At 36.3% G+C, this 18,434-nt stretch overlaps 2 protein-coding genes across 2 annotated transcripts in view; one reads left to right on the forward strand and one right to left on the reverse strand.

The window, feature by feature from the left end:
* LOC145686132 (uncharacterized) overlaps positions 1-17,709 on the reverse strand; it is a 33,664-nt gene extending 15,955 nt beyond the window's left edge. The window contains exon 1 of the mRNA XM_081759112.1: positions 17,502-17,709. Within this exon, the coding sequence (XP_081615238.1) occupies positions 17,502-17,599 (98 nt within the window). The 5' untranslated portion in view covers positions 17,600-17,709. The remainder of the gene's footprint in view (positions 1-17,501) is intronic.
* Positions 1-18,434, forward strand: part of RpL9 (ribosomal protein L9) — a 375,798-nt gene that overhangs the window by 39,895 nt on the left and 317,469 nt on the right. The window lies entirely within an intron of this gene.

Below are 18,434 nucleotides of genomic sequence, written 5' to 3' on the forward strand. Positions count from 1 at the left end.
ATTTTCTTTGAGGTTTTTTTTTTAAATTATTTTTAAAAGCTCAACGTTGTTTCAAGGTCATATAAATGATTCACCAACATATGGTTCCTGGCACCATGCTGCGATTAGTTGTTCCTTCTCTTTCTTCCTCTTATTTTCTTTTTAAAATACCCCCAAGGAGCTCCTGTCCAAACGTCTACGCACGGGAGCTGACTACGAAAAATCTCAATTTATGTAACTCACGAAATTTTGCACAGGAAACAAATAACATCATGTACACGCAATATGCGTGCAAATGTATCATCAATTTTCAACACCTCAAAAGTGTTTTAAAGCGCACGTAACAAATCACTTCAACGACTTACTCTTTTCTTCCATTTATCTGACCAATATATACGTATATATACTTCCAAGAACATGTATGAAGCGATCAAGAGGTAGACGCACAAAGTGTAAGTTGTTATAATTCATAGAGCCAGAATATATTGTCCATTTCACACAATATTATGGCATACCTTAAAGACTGTTAATTGAATTTATACTGTTTTATATTCTACAGTATAAATATACTCCATGTTGGTCTACGGATATATATTTTATGGCTATATATTCTACTGATTTTGGATTTTTTCCTATCATTTATTTGCTAATCGCATGATCAGTTTTCAATAAATTAAAACGAGTTATTCGATAATTTACCTATAAGACGTTTAGTAGAATAGTAAAAGAACTAGTTAGTAAATAATTTTGATTATGAACAAAAATAGTTCTCACGCAAAGTCAAGTTAGGGATTCAGGTCCTTATTTTTCTTTTTCACTTTATTCATAGAGACCTTAATTTTTCTGTTATTTATTGATAATGAAATTAGCATTTTTAGAAACCAATGAAATAGACCAAGCAACCCACACATTAAGTTTATTTTTTTAATACTCCAAGTTACCGTCGCAACATACCAAAATTCATAACATAGATTCGCGTTTTGAGGGTATGATAGCTCAGTAGTATAGAGCTCACCTCTGGTGCGAGTGGTGTCTGATTCGATTCCAGTCCGCATGAGTTTGTGATGAGCAACATTGTCACCAATTATTTTATAACCATTCACTTTCATTAATCATCATTTGGACTTGAAATTTAGGAATTTCATTTCATTTGTAAAATCTTGTTTTCTTTAATGCTGTTTGGAAACTGAAAATATTATGTAATAAAAATAAACAACTGATCTAAAGGAAGTATTGAAGTACTATTTCTTCATTGAAACACTAATGTGTACAAAATTGAAGCCTGTTGACAGTTTATAACTTATAATTTTTTTTAAATTTTTTTTATTTATTAATCATGTACAGGGACGTATTTCAAGGAGTTCAAAGGTTTCGGGGAGATCCAAATTGATGTGAGGACAAATTATATAAACTACCCCTAAAATTAGACTAAATTTACACCGAAGAATCACTCCCTGCGTACGTCCCTGATCTTATAATACTTTAGGATCCCTGACTATAAATGGGTTCCAAGACTATGTTCATGATATTAAAACATGAAAAATGATTTGTCTGCAAAAATCCGTTGAATTCGTCGCAGAAGATGTTGCATGTTTACAAAACCAAAAATACACCAACGAGTAGGTAGGTACATCTTTTCACACACTCACACAAGAGTGTGTATAAAAGAAAGTGATGCAAATAGTTATGCATAGCATATAGAGAATGCGGCATGAAATCTTGTATGTAAATGCACTGCACACACTTACTTTTGAGGTTGTCGACTTTGATGATAAAAAGAAAGAAAGAAAATTCTAACATATTGCACGGTCATTCAAGAATGTTCCTTTGAAAGTTTGTGTCAAAAGTGTATGTGTAAGTGTGTATATGTATGTATACACGAAAAAAAAAATAAGAGGGGAAAGGGCGAATAAGATGCGTTTGCGCGTAGGAGGAGCCCAGGTGAAGATGTGAGATGAATGAGAAAGTCAAACTCGGCAGTTTAAACCATCAAACATATGGATGAAAGAGAAGGAGTGTTTAAGAAAGTACTCCTACGTTACATATGTGATGACACCCTGAAGTGTAAGCGATTGTTAAAGACGTGAATAACGGTTTTTGTTTTAGATAGATAGCTATAGATAAATGTATAAATAAAAAAAGAACGTATCTTGAAGGCGTGGAACTGAGATTTTTAAGATTATAAAATACTAGAATACTTTAAGAGTCGTGAGAGGAGGACACTTTTTTTTTTTCGGATGTTATAAATGAGGACAAATTAAAGAGGTCCCCCTTTCATTCACTTCCAAAGAGAAAGAAACAAATAAAATACAGTGGTTGTTACAAGCTGTAATATTAAAGGTCACCTTTAAGGAATTTAAATGGATTTCTAGTTTCACGATACCTTCTTATAATATAGCACCAGGATTTAACATGGTTATATTACATCATGATATCCAGGTGTCGCGGTATCCTATATGAACTCGACAAGAAGAGAAGGTGTGAGTTCTCAGACTATGACCTTGAAAACTTAAAAGATAGCAGTGGCGGGTTTTGAGGATAGTTCCATCTATAAAATTTACAGTTTTGTCGCTACGAACTAAGAAGATTTCTTAACTTAGCTCGTAGCAACAAAATAGTAGTTTTTACCGACGATTTCTCTGAAGAACCATCACTAAAACATACAATGCCAAGCATTGTATTCGGTACTAAAAGAGATAAAATTGAAATTTATTTTCCTACTCCATTGATACAGCGAATATTGCGTCATAATTTTATGCTCCAGTGTCGTCAATTTTTGGTTTTTCTTTCTGTAAATTGTATAATTTTTTGACTTTAAAAAATAAACAATTAATTTCTTAGCAAATATAAAAGCTGATGAAGGTTGAGACTTTAGAAAACCAATGAACTTTGGTGAATGGTGACATATTTTTTTTCACGCTCTAGCCTAGCCAACTGAAGGAAACGGGTGAGGTTAGATTTACATCGAAGTTGCACCACCTGAGTATCATGTGTCACGTGGTATTATCATGAGGGCAAAGGTACAACAAAACGAACTTCTAACCCCCTTCGCTCGCTGACTCTCGCTAAGTAAATAACTTCTTAGTTAATAAAGAGTAGAGTAGATTTTGAGTTTAGCGTCCCTTTCAGCAGCTAGGCTATATGAGACGGGACCTACTGATTAACATGGAGTCCGAACCACTTAAGCTCCCGCCAGGAATCAAACTCGGGTCTCCCACGCCAAAGGCGCGTATGCTAACCGCTTAATCATATAAAGTTGTGTGCAAAGTGGACTAATTACTACGTGACATTACGTCACGACTGGATGGTGCAACTTCAATGTAAATGGAAAACGCACAATTTACGCATTATATTGCGTACGTTCTCGGGATTGCTGCCAGAGTGAGTGTTGCTGTGCTGAGCTTTCGTTACCATACAGCGGCAACATCTTCAGAGCTATGTGTTGGAGTGTGTTGGTCGTACAATTTATATTGTAGTCTTTAGGAATTGCTGTATTTCTATTGGTTGTTTTTGTTGGCCAATGGCGTGCTCTGATTTTGCTGGTGGAAACTGTTCTCTGATTGGCTGATGATTCTTTTCGTACTGAGAAGCTGGATCCAGATGTCAGGTAGATGATAACCTTCGTCTCTGTTGATGGATGGCTTGTATGTACGGATGAATAGAGATTCATGTATTTTCCTGTCCCAGAACTGTTTGCTTTTCTTTAGTACTTCAATTTGGTCCCGTATGATTGTGTTGTATGCAGTGTTCGGCTATTGCAGATTTTTCCGGTTGTTTAAGTCTGGTGTGTCGCTGGTGTTCTTTCATTCTGTCTTCAATGTTCCTTCCCGTTTCACCTATGTAAGTGGCGTTACATTCACAGGTGATCCTATAGATGCCCGGTGTCTTTAACCCCAATGAGTCTTTTGCAGTTGATAGTAAACTCCTGATCTTCGGTTGTTGCCGCTGTATGGTAACGAAAGCTCAGCACAGCAACACTTACTCTGGCAGCAATCCCGAGAACATTGGATTAATAGTAGACGCCAGCAAAGCTTCAAGATCATATTGGAAATGAGTATTATTTTCATCTTATTTTAATGATAAAAGTGCTATGAAAATTTTAAAAAATATCCTGGGTGAGGGTTAGAACCCACACAAAAAGTGCTTTTTATTAGACCTACTAGCTCGCTCGCTAGCATGCTCGGCCACAAGAGCCACCAGTATCTGGAGTTTGATTTGTGCTATATGTCTGCTACATGGCGAGAAACGAATAACTCCAACCAATGAGAACCGTGTATTTAGCTTCTATGGCTACGATCGAGCGCGATTAAATTATTTGCGACTGAGTTTCCTTCGAAACGCCAGGTTTTGATTCATATAAACATCGGATGAAATTTCATGTGATTCGGATATCACGTTATGCTGTAGGTCCACTTTTCATATACCCCTGGAGCAGAAAAAGGGCGGTTAACTCCAATTCAATTCCCCCCCCCCCCCAAATCAACATTTCTGTGTCTGGAAAACATGTTTGGAATTTACGTTTTACGGATGGTCTCCATTGCATTTTTCGTTAACGATCTCTACATTCTAGTAAATAAATCTTGAAGTTCGTATTTCAATTATATCAATATGAATTGCGTTTCTTGTTGAGAAATTAAATAAGTTTACAACGCGAAAAATTACTTCACATGCATTTGAATTATACTCGTGTGCTAGAAAAATACAGAAAGAAAAAAGAAATGAAAGAGAAAAGAAGAGAAAGAAAAATAAAGCAAAATGTCTGGGAACGATTTTGTCGTTTCTTCAACAACAAGACGTATTGTTCTTTGCCAGGAAAGCTGTGGGTGGATAAAGGCTCACGATCTCCCCCGTGATACAAGCTCTTTTACATGACATGAATACAATGCATTAATGCATGTTGTTATTCTAATCTGTATCTTCCAATTCTGTTTTCTGTGAATTCCTCTTATAATATCGATTTATGGACCTCTGAATAGAATAAAAGAGTAACAAGGGGGACTTTTATATGAATGTTCAGCAACGCCCCCAATTGAATTGGAACTAAACGACAACTACACCCTGAGGACAATTTCCATTACACCTAATAACTCAGCGCTACAAAATTCAACCCCGTTGGACAGTTATTGATAGACTTTTGCCCTTTAAGTTTATTAGTTTCGGGGGGCGAAACGAGTATTGAAAAAAAAAAAAAGCCCGCCCTCTCTATCCTTCATTTCAAGCCTACGCACACCATGGAATAACAAGCTTCTGTGATTCGATGCATACAGGACCAACCCATTCCGTATGTATATATAAAGGCGATTTCTTACCCCCTTACCTCTCCCAAGCCAATCCATTTCAATCCCCGTCCTCATAAATATGTCCTCATCCTCCTTTTGATGCCTAGAGAATAGGAAAAGGAGAAAAGAATAAAATACAACACATAATGAGTGTCCATCTGGCTTGTTATCGAAGTAAAATTAGTGAAACCTGACACCCTCGTAAGGAAGGAAACAGGGTCCGGGTGGTTATCCGCCGGCTGTCTTATTAAGGAAAACGTTGGTCAGTTCCGTGACGTGGCAATCAGTCGAGTTTCATTAATTTCCCTTTGGTTCGTACATAGTTCTTTTAAGTTCCCATCTCTTTTACCATGATTACATCGTTTTGATTTCATATGGACCCATCTGAAAGTGGTCCCATCTTCATTTTAAAGGCTCCTCGCTAAGGTCACCTCTACTTCTTTCAATTTAAGTCAATAACTTAAACACAATGATCATCAAAAATGTAAAAAGAGAGGCAGGCATTATCTGCGAAATATACTAAGTATGGATTCAATGTTTAATAAATTTAAAGATTTAGTAACTGACAGACAGACAACCTACGTTACCAAAGTGAACTATTGGTTGCATACCATTTAAGTGAAATTCGCTGAATTTGCAGCAAGCTTCCTGAGCACAAGAATTAGCCGACGCGTTGTAGTCATTTATTAAAACCCCACTATTGTCACCCTATTGTTTCCAAATTCTTTTATTTATATTGTAGTTTATTCTCGTTTCTTATACACTTTTTTAGCATATTCTGTTGTACTTTTCATTTTTTACCTTTTAACTTTTTTTAGCATACATTTTTTGTATTTTGTCTCTCGTTATTATTATTATTATTATTATTATTATTATTATTATTATTATTATTATTATTATTATTATTATTATTATTATTATTATTATTATAAGATTTCCAAACTATGCTATGTATAAGTGTCGAAAGTCTTATAGAATGGTTTTGTCCGTTCATCTGTCGACAGGTGTGAGAGCAAAAACGGTTAGAGATATCGAGATGCAGTTTTCTGCAAATGATTTATGGTCTCCAGAGTAGGTTCTAGCTTCTTCATTAACTGCCTATTCAAACCGGAAGTGCTTCAAATTTGCTATCTCCAGTTTGCTAACAATTATATGCATAGAACATAAACGGTAATGGATAGCGGCAAGCAATTTTCTGCAACCGATTTAGTGTCTCAGGAGAACATTTCGTCAAACTCGCAACACTCTAAACACCGGAAATGGTTGAGATTTTCTAATACTTCCGGTTTTAACACTTATTTCTCGAGAGTGAAAACATATCTCGAGATGCATTTTTTTTTTCAATTAATTCAGCGTCCCAAAAATAGGTTTTATCTTTGTTAACCCTATATTCAAACTAAAAGTGGTTCAAATTAATCACTTCCGATTTCAACATTTATCGCAATAGAACAAAATGGTATTAGATAATAAGTGGTTGTCTGCAAATGATTCAAGATCTCAAGACGACATTAGCATCACAGCCCGCAAGATTCTACTAAAACCATAAATGGTTGAAATTTACTACCTCCTGTTTCAGAAACTGATATCCATGGAGGGAAAATTGTAAGAGATATCATGATGTGTTTTTTTTTGCAATTGGTTCAGTTTCTCAAGAATAGGGTTATTCTACATTAGACTGTATGTTCAAACCAGTGGCGGATCTAGAAGGTAAAACTGGGGGGAGGCAACCAGGTCTCAGACTATGATAGGTATACCATGAGTTTACTATAAACTTTCAAAATATATATATAATAGCTTAAATTATTTTGTCAGAAAACTGGGGGGGGGGACCTAGGCCAATCGGCCCCGGGTTAGATCCGCCACTGGTTCAAACCTGAAGTGGTTCAAATTAGCCATTTCCAGTTTCATCATTTAACGTCATAGAACAAAAATGGTAATAGATAGCAACAAGCGGTTTCTTGAAATCGATTCAGGGTGTCAAGAGAATATACACTATCACAACCCGCAACACTCATTCAAAATCGAAAGCGGTTGAAATTTACTAAAACTTCCGGTTTTAATACTGATTTCTGTAGAGAAAAAATGGTACGAGATATTGAGATGCAACTTCCTAAGAGTAAGTTCTATCTCCTTCCTTAACCATCTATTCAATCCGAAATTGATTCAAAATTAACGATTTCCGATTTCAAATTTTCTTCTCATAGAACAAAAACAATAAGGCATAGCGAGTAATGGCTCTTTGATATGGATTCAGCGTTCGAGAAACAGATTCTATCTTTGATCTCATTGACCTATTGCAACCAGTAGTTATAGATATACTACCTTAAGTTGAATATTGGGTTTCTATAGCTTGGAAGTGTGGTGTAGTTTCATACTGAAACGAAACTTGCTTGTTTAGAAACGAATCTGTATTCCAAGAATGCACCGTTTCCACTCTTATGTTTCTGTTAAAATCGGAAATTCTAGGAATCAAACCACTTCTGGGTTCAATATTAATCTCCGTAGAGTAAAATTGGTAAGGGATAGTGAGAAATGATTTTTTGAAATGGATTCACGGTCCAAATACGTAAGTGGCATCTTGACTTTTATCCTTTATTCAACGTAAAAGTAGTAGAATTCAGGCACTTTAGATTTTAATGTTAAACACTATAGAGCAAAACCGGTAATACGCGGTTTCCGAAAACCAATATTCAGTGTCCTAAGAATATACCCAATTCCCTTATTAGACTTCCAACTTATGCTATGCATGAGTGTCAAAGTCTTATAAAAAAGGCTATGTCCGTTTGTCTGTCGACAAGTATCAGAGCAAAAATGGTGAGAGATGTCGAGAAACGGTTTCTGCAGTCGATTCAGCATCCTCTAAAATAGGTTCCACCTCATCCGCCAACCTTCTATTCAAACCAAAATTATTTCAGATTAGCCTTTTGTGGACTGATTTTGCAGGAAGAAGAGTGCAAAGCCGGTTTCGCCGCCATTGACGATGTGATTTCCTTCTTGTGGAACGCTGGAGCTCACTATCTCGAACAGGCAGCATTGTTCTCATCTAGTAAGCAGAAGTTTGCAATATGGTGCCAGCCAGAAGTCAAAGTTCTGGTTCACACCCAACTTTTCTTTTTTCTTTTTGAAGTTTATGCGTAGTATTAATCTCTATCTTGAATGAAAAGAAAACTTCCTGAATGAAGCACTTTCTCTTCATGGAGCAAAAGAAAAAAAAATCAACGGAACAATGCGTTAGACATAAACAACTAACAAATCTTAATTCTCGCTTTCAACCGCTAAATAAAAGCCTAGTACTTATGAATTGTAGCCAAATTTAGGTTCCAGTTATTTATGGATGTGTTCATTAGAGCCTTTTTACTAAGGCCACTTAACTTACAGCCTCACATAAGATACTCAGTCTTTTAAGTTGCCAGTATATTTAAAGAAGTGTAAAGTTTTACCTTATATATTCAAATATATATTATAAATCATATGACTTCAAGTGAAAAAAAAAAACTGTTCATTTAGACAAAAGAAACTTGCTTGGCCTCTTGATAATTATCTTTACTGCTGTTGTACAAAAATAAAATTGTTTTCCACTGCTTACTGTTAAAATTTGAAGTTCAGTGAGAAACCATTTCACACGATATATAAATATATGTTAATAAGGCTATGGAGTTTACGGTTTATAGAACCTGAAGAGCAATAGCCTACTCGGTAAAGCTGGTTGCGGGTTCGGAATTTTATAAGATAACCAAAAACGAAAGAATAAAACTTTTATCACTGGGGATACTCGATCGAAAAAGTGTAAAAGCTTTTCAGGCTAGCCATTCTGAGTGAGGTTTTCCTGGGTTTTCCTAATTCACACCAGGCAAATGTCTGGATAGTACCTAACATATAAGTCCCAGGCCTCTTTCTTCCTTCCCTTTCTCCGGGTAGTGTGCTCGCCGAGGGACATCATCTCTCATAGGTGACGGACTAATGACCATACATGCCGAAATCCGAGAAATCCCTAAGTCTTATCACCCTTCTAGTCCAGGTATTTGTCTCTCTAATTAGCCTCTTCTCTGTAGTTAGTTCGTTATTTGTATTATTAAAATGCCAATGTGTAGCCGTGTTGTTTTACTGATTTCTAGAAGGCTATGTTAAGAAGCGCTGAGTCAGGTCAGCGGTACAACTGAACTGGTCATCATCATCATTATCATAGGTATTATTGGCAGGTCACTTGTGGCAACTGAGGTCCTCAGTTAACTAATATCTTTGTCTTGACATAAGAATACCGTCTATCAATTGCAGTCTCTTTCGTCCTCCCTCTTTTTTTCTTCTACTGTACCTTTTATACATGTTTCTCATGATATAGTTCCTTCTCAACCAATGTCCCATTCTAAATCTTCAGCACTCGATTTCCACTCAATCCAGATATTTCTTTTCCAATTTTCTCAATACACATTTCAGAAACTTTTTTTTTCGCTTTTGGATAAGATTAATTTTCCCGTCAAATAGAATATAAAATACCACACGAAACACTCCAGTCAGTGTTGGCATTACGACGTTTACTCAACTTTATGAGAACAATGTAGCAGCACTTGGTAAAAAGAAATAAGAATTCCGTTGATGAAAACAGCATTAACGGCAAAGGGAAGCCTATGAGCTGTCTACATATCACTTTCATGGCATAAGTTTGTAATCGATGTAAGCAGTGACATTTTAGTTCGAGTACAAAAGCAGTCACATTTGAGCTCAAATATTAGGTTACATTACTAACATTCCCTCAGTATATACATATATGCTTCTTAGCAACACTTTACCGCTAAACCATCGTGCCTCTCAAATGTTCCAAGTTTATTTTTAATCTTCCTATTAAATATTAAGTACAATGCATTGTTGCCTTATCTTATTACAGGTATGTCAGAGAACGTCGTATCATCTTTGATTTTAATCCCGCAAACGAAATGGAACATACGTAACTACTAACAATATACTTGATGCCTTACAGTTTTATTTGATTTTCAGTTTAGCGTTCCTTTCAGCAGCGAAGCTGTATGAAACGTGGACCTACAGTTTCAGGTGGGAATCACATGAGCTCCAGCCGAGAATCGAACTCGGGTCTCCCACGCCAGAGGCGCGTATGCTAACCGCTTAGCCGCAAGAGAGCTCTTGATGCCTTACAGTATATGCTTTATTAGTATTTAACTTCACCAGTATCTTTTAATGAGATCGATATGAAAATTTTGTTCAGAAATAACTTCCAAACTTATGTTGAACAGTAATACAGTGTTCACCAAGTTTGAAAGTGGAGATGGAAGGGCTTGGGATAAAACGCTCTTTCGGATAAAGAAAAAACGGAGTTTCTTCCATGACTTTTTTGCCCGGGAAATTTTGCTTTATTATTATTATTATTATTATTATTATTATTATTATTATTATTATTATTATTATTATTATTATTATTATTATTATTATTATTATTATTCGTTATCAGTATTAATCTAGCTGCAATTTTGTCTATTATAATAAAGCAGTACATTGTATGTTCCTCTCCAGCATCACGTACAGTATTCCTATCTTGACCTTTTATAGGAAGCTACAATCCGTTGTCTTCCTGTTATGGTAACAAATAAATACTTAAAAGAATGTAAAGATAAGTTTGACTTCTAGGTGGAGTCAAGTAAGAAGGAGATGCATAAAGAACAATGCATCTTGCGGATGGTTTCTTACGAAATTATGTCAAGAGTTTATAAGGAAATATTCTACAAAAATACAGCACGTCTATTCTTCTTAAATACTTTACATGAACGTATCCTGTGGTTCGAACATAGCAGTTGTTTAAAAATCCACAAACAAATAAACTCTTCTGTGTAATTTTAGATGAATCCAAGACTTGAGTGTAAAATGTATTTTTTCCGTAGACTAATATCTATTTAATGACCCATTAAATAGAATTTAAGTCTACAAAATAGTTGGGCGATTGGATTGAGTTTAATTTCTCTTTTCAATATCAAGGCTATGAATTTTGTATTTCAAATACTTGAAATCAATCGTAGATTTAGGTTACTTTTAATTATTATTATCTATTTCTGTATTAGATTTAGGTTACTTTTAACAATAATTATTATTATTTACTTCTGTATCTTTTCTTCAAGTATATCATCCTATTTTGAATGTGATTTTTTTTTTTTTAATTATTACTCTTTACTCCTTTGCTTTACTTTTTTTTTTTCGTGTTAGAGCAGTCTTGACTGAATCTCGCTATCTTTAATAAAGGCATTTGAAATTGAATATACCGTACAACCAAAGAAATGCATAATACATAACATTACAGAACATGGACCATACAATACAATGTTACAAGTATTACACTTAATTGAATACATGAATTGTAGATTTTGTAACCAATCAAAAACACGAGAACATGTAGTGTTTGAATGTACACAAACTCAGAATATAAGAGCAAATATAATTCCTTTAATAGCTAAAACTAACTAACTAATTCGATGGCTTACTATATCCGGGGGTTCAATGCCGCGATGACAAAAGCTCTCCATTGACTTCTGTCCTTAGCCAACTGGATCTAGTTTCTACTTTGTATTCTTATTTCTGTGAGATCCGTCTTAATGTTGTCCTCCTATCTGCGCCTAGCTCCTCCATATGGTCGTTTTCCGATTGGATTTTCAGTCAAAATTTTGAGAGCGTTCCTCCTTCTTTCCATTCTGGCTACATGACCTTTGGTGACTACGTGGATAGTGCAGCGGTGTTTTAACAAGTTTAATAATGGTGACCGAAACACTCGAAGACGCACCACGTGCTGGAAGAACAACACATGTAAAAGATGAAGATCTTCAGGCAAAAATTGAGGCGAACAATGGCCAGACATGTGAGAAACTGAGACTACAATTCAGTGTGAGTGAAGAAACCATTTGGCAGAACCTCCATCAACTTGGGAAGCACTACAAGTTGGGTCGAAGGATCCCACATGATTTGACTCCGGGCCAGAAGGCAACGCGAGCAGAAACCTGTCTAGTCTGAGAAAGGAGCCATTTCTGGACAGAAAATGAAAATGAAATTTTTGAGTTTTACATCCCATAGTTATGCCGGCTAGGCTAAAGGAGACGGTGATTATGAGAAATGAGTAAAATGGCGGAATGAAGAAAGTGGAAGGAAACGGGAGAACTCCGAGGGAACCCATGCACACGGTCATTTCTGGAAAGAGTATACACATGTGATGAGAAGTGGGTCCTGTACGAAGTTCTATGACGCCGTCAACATTGGTTAGCATCCTATGAATCGGTTCCAAAACAGCCGAAACCAGCACTGCACCAGAAGAAGGCCCTCCTGTGTGTTTGGTGGACTGGTCGTGTCATCATGCATCGGGAACTGCTACCAACTGATCAGAGCATCAATGCAACTGTGTAATGTCAACAGTTGAGCTGTGTTCAAGAAAAACTCAAAAATCTGGATCTAGCACTTCTGAATCGCGGAGAGCCGTCCTGTTACAGAACAACGCTAAGCACACGTGGCTAAGATGACCCGGGACACCATTCTATGCCTTGGATGGGAAACACTATTGTATCCGCCATACTCTCGGACATTCCATAGTCCGATTATCCCCTGTTCCATTCCTTGGACAATCACCTTAGAGGACGCCAGTTGAAATCCCTAGTAGAGGTGCAAAATGCGCTTGATACCTTCTTCGTTTCACGGCCTACCATGTTCTACCGCAATGGAATCCGTGGACTTGCAGAACATTGACAGAAGGTCGTCGATGCTGATGGGGACTATTTTTGATCTTCCAGGTACGTCTTAGGTGATATATCGAAGGTGGTGGGTGAAAAAGCGACAGAACTTTCTTGGTTACCTTATAATAGGGCATAAATACGGCCTTTTTATGGAATGTAACCATAAATTTTACAGTAATACCGTAAATTTTACAATAATCAGTTGGCAGTCAGAATTGACAGTAATAGGTCAGTAAATGTGACCGTAATTGTTTACAGTGTACAGTACAAGTGTTTAATAAGACCTCTGCATTTCTTTCTATTGTTCTACTATTATCTCTATCAAGTCTACATCATCAACATATGCCATCACCTGGTGAATAACATTCAGCTCTAACGCCGGGTTGCTATCTTAGATTTTCCTTATAGCATACTCCAGGCCCGTATCCACGGGAGTCTAGGGGGCCGGCCCCTACCCCCTAAATTTTTACTAGTCCCATAAAATTTTCACGTTGGTTTGCAAATGAACTATAATATGGTGAGGAACTATAATATTATTGGATCGCCCCCCACCCCATCCAACTTCTACCGCCGCCCTAAATTTTGGGCTGGCTAAGGCCTGGCATACGTCCGAACAAAACTGAATAATAATGACAAGAGCGCATCTCCTTGTTTCGAGATATTCTTGACATGAAAGCTTGTGGGCAAGAGTTGGGGAGGAATATTAATGAAGTATTAAGGATAGAAGATTTATTCAAAGAATGTGATGAATTGTGAGATAATCTCAAAGTATCAGAAGGAACAACATATAAATGCAATAGCAAGAAGCACAGAAGGGAACATGAGAAGACGTTTGGAATAAGTAATCTTAACAGGGAAGAAAAAATTTACTTATCGCTTCAGATATTAGTACGAGTGCATATTGTGTGTGTGTAATAAAGTAAATGTAATGTTTATTAGTGGAAAAAGTTCAGTATAGTTCAGTGCTTCAAAAGAAGTCGAAGAAAGAGGATCACAGGTTCATCTTCAGGATCGCGTTTTCCAGGAGACCAGAAGACTGCCGGAGAGAAGAAACCGGAGAAAACCAGGAGATCGACCGAATGTAAAGATACTATCAAATTAAATATATAGTTTTTAATTCATGTGTTGTAAAAGAATATGTATTCTTCATAAAATTGTATTGTATATGTAAATAAAAAGAAAGGTAACAAATAAATATAACAAAATCACAAGTAAAAGTGGAGAAAGAGAAAAAAGTATGTGTATTTAATAAAGATTCCAGGAAAAAGTACATATATATGTACTGTGTGCGTTTGCGTGTGTGTTTGTACATTGTAATTGTTCCATATGTGTATGATGTAATTTTTATTAAAAAATACGGTCTGATATAATTAAATGATTGGGAACCAGACTAATAAGAGACACCTAACCACAAATGCTGAGAAAAAAACTAAGGTGGGAAATAATTTACGAGAGAGAATATAAAAAAAATTAGCGCCAAAAGCGACTGCTAGTTAGACGCCAAAAAGCGCCAAGGGAGGGAACATTGGAGTATTATTATTATTATTATTATTATTATTATTATTATTATTATTATTATTATTATTATTATTATTATTATTATTTAAAAAAGTATAATTCATCTACAGAATTACACAAACACTTTTCCAAGGGTGCACTTCTACGGTGTTCCTAAGGGGCTAATTAGAACATATTGTTGGTCGGTCTAGAGCGGATAGCCTGTCGTACAGATGTTAAATGTCTGTCTGGGAGCGTGGGAGATATACCACGCCCACTCTAGAGTTTGGTGTAACTGGTCGTAATGGGTAACACTAGTCGTTGTTGTAGCCAGGCTAACGATCAGACATTGTCTCACCACGTTCCATAATAGGGCTTAGGTCTGGAGACTTAGGTGGCTAAGGTAGAAGGCAAATAGCGAGCAGATAAAGCTAGGTTGCCCTCGCGGTATGGGAACGCGTGTTATCCTACTGGAAGATGATTCTTGCTGCAGCAACGGACTCCTTCATGTCACTTACAGGGGGGGGGCGATTCTCCTATTGCAGATAATTGCCCTATTCGAAAAAGGGGAGAATTGTATAACTAGAGATATTTTAAGGAATATTTTGGTGATTGGGGGTTAGATAGGTGCCGAACACCATGTGAGGTTGAGAATCACGGACACTATTCATGTTGCAGCTACTTGTAAATATTGCATATATTTATATAAATATATCAGTAGTAGTATTTATTTTAAATTTCATTACAAAGTCAGTGTTGAAATTTATAACACTATGATTCATAGTCTCTATGGTATCATTAAGCACAAGTAAAAAGAGAATAACAATAATTTATCAGCCAAATCAAATTATGTAATTGATATTCGGAAATTGCTTTAAAAATCATTAGGAAATGATTCAATTCATAAACAAAACAATTAAATTATTCGATGCCCAATCTTCTAGGTTCAGACGACCCTGTTTCAACATTTTTCATTGAGGGAAAAAGAAACACGTTGTAAAATGGTTACCACGCGCATCACAATTGGTAAGAAAGAAATGTATACTGTATGAACATCTTGTTAATACCACTAAGTTGTAAGGGCTAAATTGACAAGCCATGTATTTTCTTATAGATAAAACTTTCCATACAATGTCTACACCTACATCTCTTTTGTTTTCCTCTGATACTATGATTAATTCACCACAAACTTCATTTGTATTTGCTTGCTTTGCGTCAACATGGCTTCGGCTATTGGTATGTTGAAAATAATACGATCTACCTCATAGCTTTTAGCATTTGTTTTATGCCTTAGATCCGATAAACAATTATTGTTATCGGATATTCACTGTCAACTGATACAGCGTCGTTGTTGATAGTGAGAGATGGCACTTCCTAACAAGCTTCTTCTGCTATTCTGTGGTGCATTAGTTTAGATCCTATTTTGGATGTAGTTATGGCGGGCGACATTAGATATACTATGAATCAGACAGGATGTTATATGAGGCTTTGCTGAAGAATAGCTTAAGGTTATGCATTGTCAGTTACAATAGTCGAAAGAACAATGACAAAATTGTAGCTGCGATCCATTTAAGAATATCAAAGACTGGAAGACAAGGACCTTTCACATTTATGCATAGTTGTCCTTCAGTCGTGCTTAGGCTTTGATAGTACTCAAATTATTATTATTATTATTATTATTATTATTATTATTATTATTATTATTATTATTATTATTATTATTATTATTATTATTATTATTATTATTATTATTACTTTTGGCAAAAGTGTCTGTTCTTTGCACGGGAAGAATACAGTTCAACTTAGAAAACAATCACGACTTTCACTTAGAGAACTGCTGCTTTCACCCTAATCACCTTCGACTCGTAGTTTGTGCTGCTTTTCCTTCTTACCACCCTTTCTTAATGTTTGAATTCTTGGCTTGATACAGAGTACAGATAACAAATCTGAGTAGTGCAAATGATTCTTTATGTGATTGTTTTTTTTTTTTTTTTCGTGCGTGCTCCCTGGAGACACTCGATCGGAAAGGTGTAACAGTTTTTTTTTCAGACCAGCCATCCTGGATGAGGTTTTTCCTGAGTTTTCCTGATTCATACCAGGCAAATGCTGGGAAGGTACCTAACGTAATGGTTCCAGAGCGCTTCCTTCCTTCCCCATTCCTTTCTTCCTCTCCAATTCCGAGGCCAGTAAAATCGCCGACGGACGTCATCCCTCATATTATGTGACGAGCAAACATGGCTATAGATGCCAAAAGCCCAGAAATCTAATTCCTTAATTCTTCCGTGGGTGCAAATCGCATGTCTGTAAAAAGTGTTGCCAACTCAGGATTGTCTCACTAAATATCACAATCTTGTGGGCGGGGCTCAAAATGAACATATAAAAATTCTATTGGAATAAAATGTTTCTCGTTCATTATAAAGTACATTGAAGACAATCCGAGAAAAAATGGCCACATCATCGCTGTTTTCAATATTTCAGAGGGGATGAGCTCCAAAAATGTTTATTGTTTGTAAAATAATAAAAATGTGTTGGCAATAAAATGTATTTTTGTTTGTTTCAGAGGCGGATCTATTCCTAGGCCGGGGGCCGACAGCTTTTTGGATGACAAAAAATAACTTAAGCTATTATTTATATATTTTTGAAAGGTTATAGTAAACTCATGATATAGATATCTATCATAATCTGATTTCTAGCTGCCCTCTAGGTTTTACCTTCTAGATCCACCACTGTTTGTTTCATGTGTTTCTGTCAATTAAGAGCCAAGATATTTCAACTGATGCCCAACCCTTCAAAAATTGTGATAATCGCCCCGCGCATAAAGAGTTGCGCTGTTGAAGGGTCCACGTTGTATTAAGATATCCAGAGTAGAAACGGATAAACATTGCGTTATCATTGAAGATAAAAAGAATTAGACCGGGAGAAAAGTCTGATGATTGCAAAATTTGACTCTAATAGAAAATATACAAGCGAACAGGAAAATCTACAGTACGAAAATTATGTAATAGTAATAAAAATAAAATGTTGCACTTACACTTTGGTATCTGGAGGCCTTTCTGGTCTAAATGATCTATAAATATTTCTTGGATAAGTTGTATAAAGACTTGGTTTCTCGCCGTCTTTAGGCATCATATCTTGAGTCTTATCTTGACATTCACACTCAGTATGGTTGAAGAATACTAGCTTCTCTACAGAATTACCAGCGTAGCCGCTAAGAGTTGCTGTCTGCAAGAAAGATAAAAAAAGAAACACATTGAAATTAATTTGATAACAATCATCATTAAGATTTCTTGTATGTGCAAAGCAGCACTGAGCAAATCAATTAAAAATTAGTCGTATTCTCTGTTTAGAAATGTATTAGATATCCCTTTCCTTAACCCCTCCAAGATCACTCCTCATAATATAGGCAATTATCAACTACACTATGTTACCTCCAGGGGAGCTGAATTACACGCCTACACTACGACAGGCGACTAATATATATGATGGTGTCTACTCTAGTAGCAGAAACAACTAGCAAACCGCTTGCTGTAAGCTTGAATTGCAAGTCGGCCAAGCTTGCGTCCAGCTTGATTGGAAAACGTGCAAGCATGCCGCAAGCTAGATTCCAGTAACGAAGTTAACATGGGGGAAACCTTGCATTCAGTGTTCCATTCAAGCTTGACGCAAGCGTTTTACAAGTCAGGTGAAGTCAATAGCTAATGTACGGTCAATGATGCTATAACGCTCTACGAAAGGTCTATAGCAGCGCTTGCAAGTACAACAACAGACAAAGATTGTACGAAAGCATGCGTTTCAACTGCAAGCTTAGAAAGCCAAAAGCCAGGCACGTGCAAACTGGCCGAAAGCTTTCTTGCTACTGGGGTATGACCAGTACTATGTGGTCAGAAATTTTTCTCTCTATGTATGCGAACGGTTATAGTCATGCATGGATTTACGAACGTATTTATTAGTATGGGCTTTCTCA

The sequence above is a fragment of the Thermobia domestica genome, chromosome 5 (genome assembly GCF_964235325.1).
Source record: "Thermobia domestica chromosome 5, izTheDome1.hap1.1, whole genome shotgun sequence".
Classification (NCBI taxonomy): Eukaryota; Metazoa; Arthropoda; class Insecta; order Zygentoma; family Lepismatidae; genus Thermobia; species Thermobia domestica.